The 2,006-nt window shown below is 31.8% G+C and overlaps 1 protein-coding gene across 1 annotated transcript; it reads left to right on the forward strand.

Annotated features, from left to right (window-relative positions):
• The first annotated feature begins 377 nt into the window (after positions 1-377).
• On the forward strand, positions 378-1,151 carry LOC146720878 (uncharacterized). The gene has a single exon (XM_085487673.1). It carries the CDS (start codon positions 378-380, stop codon positions 1,143-1,145), a length of 768 nt encoding a protein of 255 aa, XP_085343799.1. The 3' UTR covers positions 1,146-1,151.
• Positions 1,152-2,006: the final 855 nt, after the last annotated feature.

The following is a 2,006-nucleotide window of genomic DNA, read 5'->3' on the forward strand; positions in this document are numbered from 1 at the left end:
TTAATAATTATATCGTTTATATTGTTTAAAAAATTCCCCTCCCACATAATTTTTATTATACTACGCATGCATTTTCTTCCTATCGCTTTATTGTTTAAAAAATTCCCCTTCTACATTAAAAATTATATTATTTATATTGTTTAAAAAATCCCTTCCTCATAATTTTTATTTATCTACGCATACATTTTCTCCCTACCACTTTTCTATTTTATTTTCCTTCTTATAATTTTTCTTGAAAATCTTCGCTCACTCGTCTTTCATCGTCCGGACTTTCAAGTTCGTTAGTAAAAAAGTTTGTTAGTAAAAAGTTCTCGATTTTTCGATTTTTCCGTGTCTTTGATTATTATATCTTTGATTTCTACGCGGTAGCAACTACCATGAACAATCTTAAGAAAATCGAGCAACAACCACGTATGCTGCTGTCAACAACATACGGATTGAATTCATCCTACTACACGAAGAAAATTCAAGTGGGTCTTATGACGGAAGACAACGTCGAACTGGATTTTCTGCCTGTTGTTAAATTAACATCTCACGGAGCTGTAGGGATTTGCTTCGACATGGAATCGTGGCAAAAATTTCAAGAAAACATGAAAACGATGTCGAGCTACTTAAACGGTGATAAAATTAATTTGAGCTCGATCATCTTTAACAAGATAATTGTAAATTTTACTACCGCATATGGTGCTAGAGCCATACTAATAACATATCGTGAAAACGAGCAAGAAGATCTTTCTTCCGAGACTGTGGAGGATACGAACGAAAACGGACCGAAGGCGAAGAAACGTAAAACTTACAACATTGCGATAGTCATGCAGAGAACGACTTTTCAAGGTGTAGAAAATATAGTTGATTGTGTGAACGCTAATTTAAATCGTCTAAATTTTATTTCAACTAATGTCAACGAATGTGCTCGATATTTAATTAACGAAATACAGTTAAATCTTCCTGTCAACGGTAGCATTAATAACAGTATCGTGAAACTCACGATCAGAGGTAACAGTAAGGAAATAGAACGTAATGTACGTACCCAACTGAAAGATTTAACATTTCTCGATGTATACTTTGAGATAACATTTTTAGAAATAATTTCACTTTATTTCGAACAAATTGTACATACAATTATATCAAAACGTAAATTTTAATAATTATTCGACGAATATTTTCTTGAAATGTTTGTGAATAATTTTATTCTGTAAAAATATTTTAAATATAAATCATATTTGTACTTTTAAAACCATTGTTCAATTTTCTTTCACTTCCTCTTTCCAGAAATTTCCTCAACATCCATGTTTCTGTTTACCTTCATTAAGCAGCGAGTTATTTTAAAATAAAATTTTATCCGACATCTTTTCAACAATAAGCATTCTTTCTAATTTACGATGATGCATTATTTTTTATCGTGACACGAGTCGGAATGCTCGCCAGTACAAATATTTGCGTGTTCTTTTTTTATTACCCTACGGCATTGTCAGTTACTACCTGCCACCGATCCCCGGTCGACCGCATGACGCTTTTCTTGGTCAAAATGTTTTTACCCCATGATGTTGTTTAATATTTCTACAATGTTCGTTCACGCGTGTAGCTAATTGTCTTTTTGTTTGTCCTGTATATGTTGCATTGCAATCGTTACATTCTATCAGATACACAACGTCAGTTTTTTTCATATGGTTGATCTTATCTTTACCTCTCTTGATTAATCTATTTATTTTTTTCGGGATAGTATAAACAATGTCGAGGCCACATTTTTTTTAACACAATACTCAGATTTTCGCTCAAGTTTTATATATAAGGTATTTTATATCGATAACAATGATCTCGTATTAAACTTTTTACATCCATTGTCATTAATTATCAAATATTCTCTACGGTGTTTTAGAGTTTTCATTTTCTTTTCAATATGTAGTTCAATGAAAGGTTTCGGGAAGCAATTGTTGACCAAAATATCCGTAATAATTCTGATGTTATCAGTGTGAAAGCATTTATTTGAGAGTAATAAAGGACTG

The sequence above is a fragment of the Nylanderia fulva genome, unplaced genomic scaffold (assembly GCF_048542155.1).
Source record: "Nylanderia fulva isolate GAGA-0341 unplaced genomic scaffold, ASM4854215v1 Scaffold594, whole genome shotgun sequence".
Taxonomy (NCBI): Eukaryota; Metazoa; Arthropoda; class Insecta; order Hymenoptera; family Formicidae; genus Nylanderia; species Nylanderia fulva.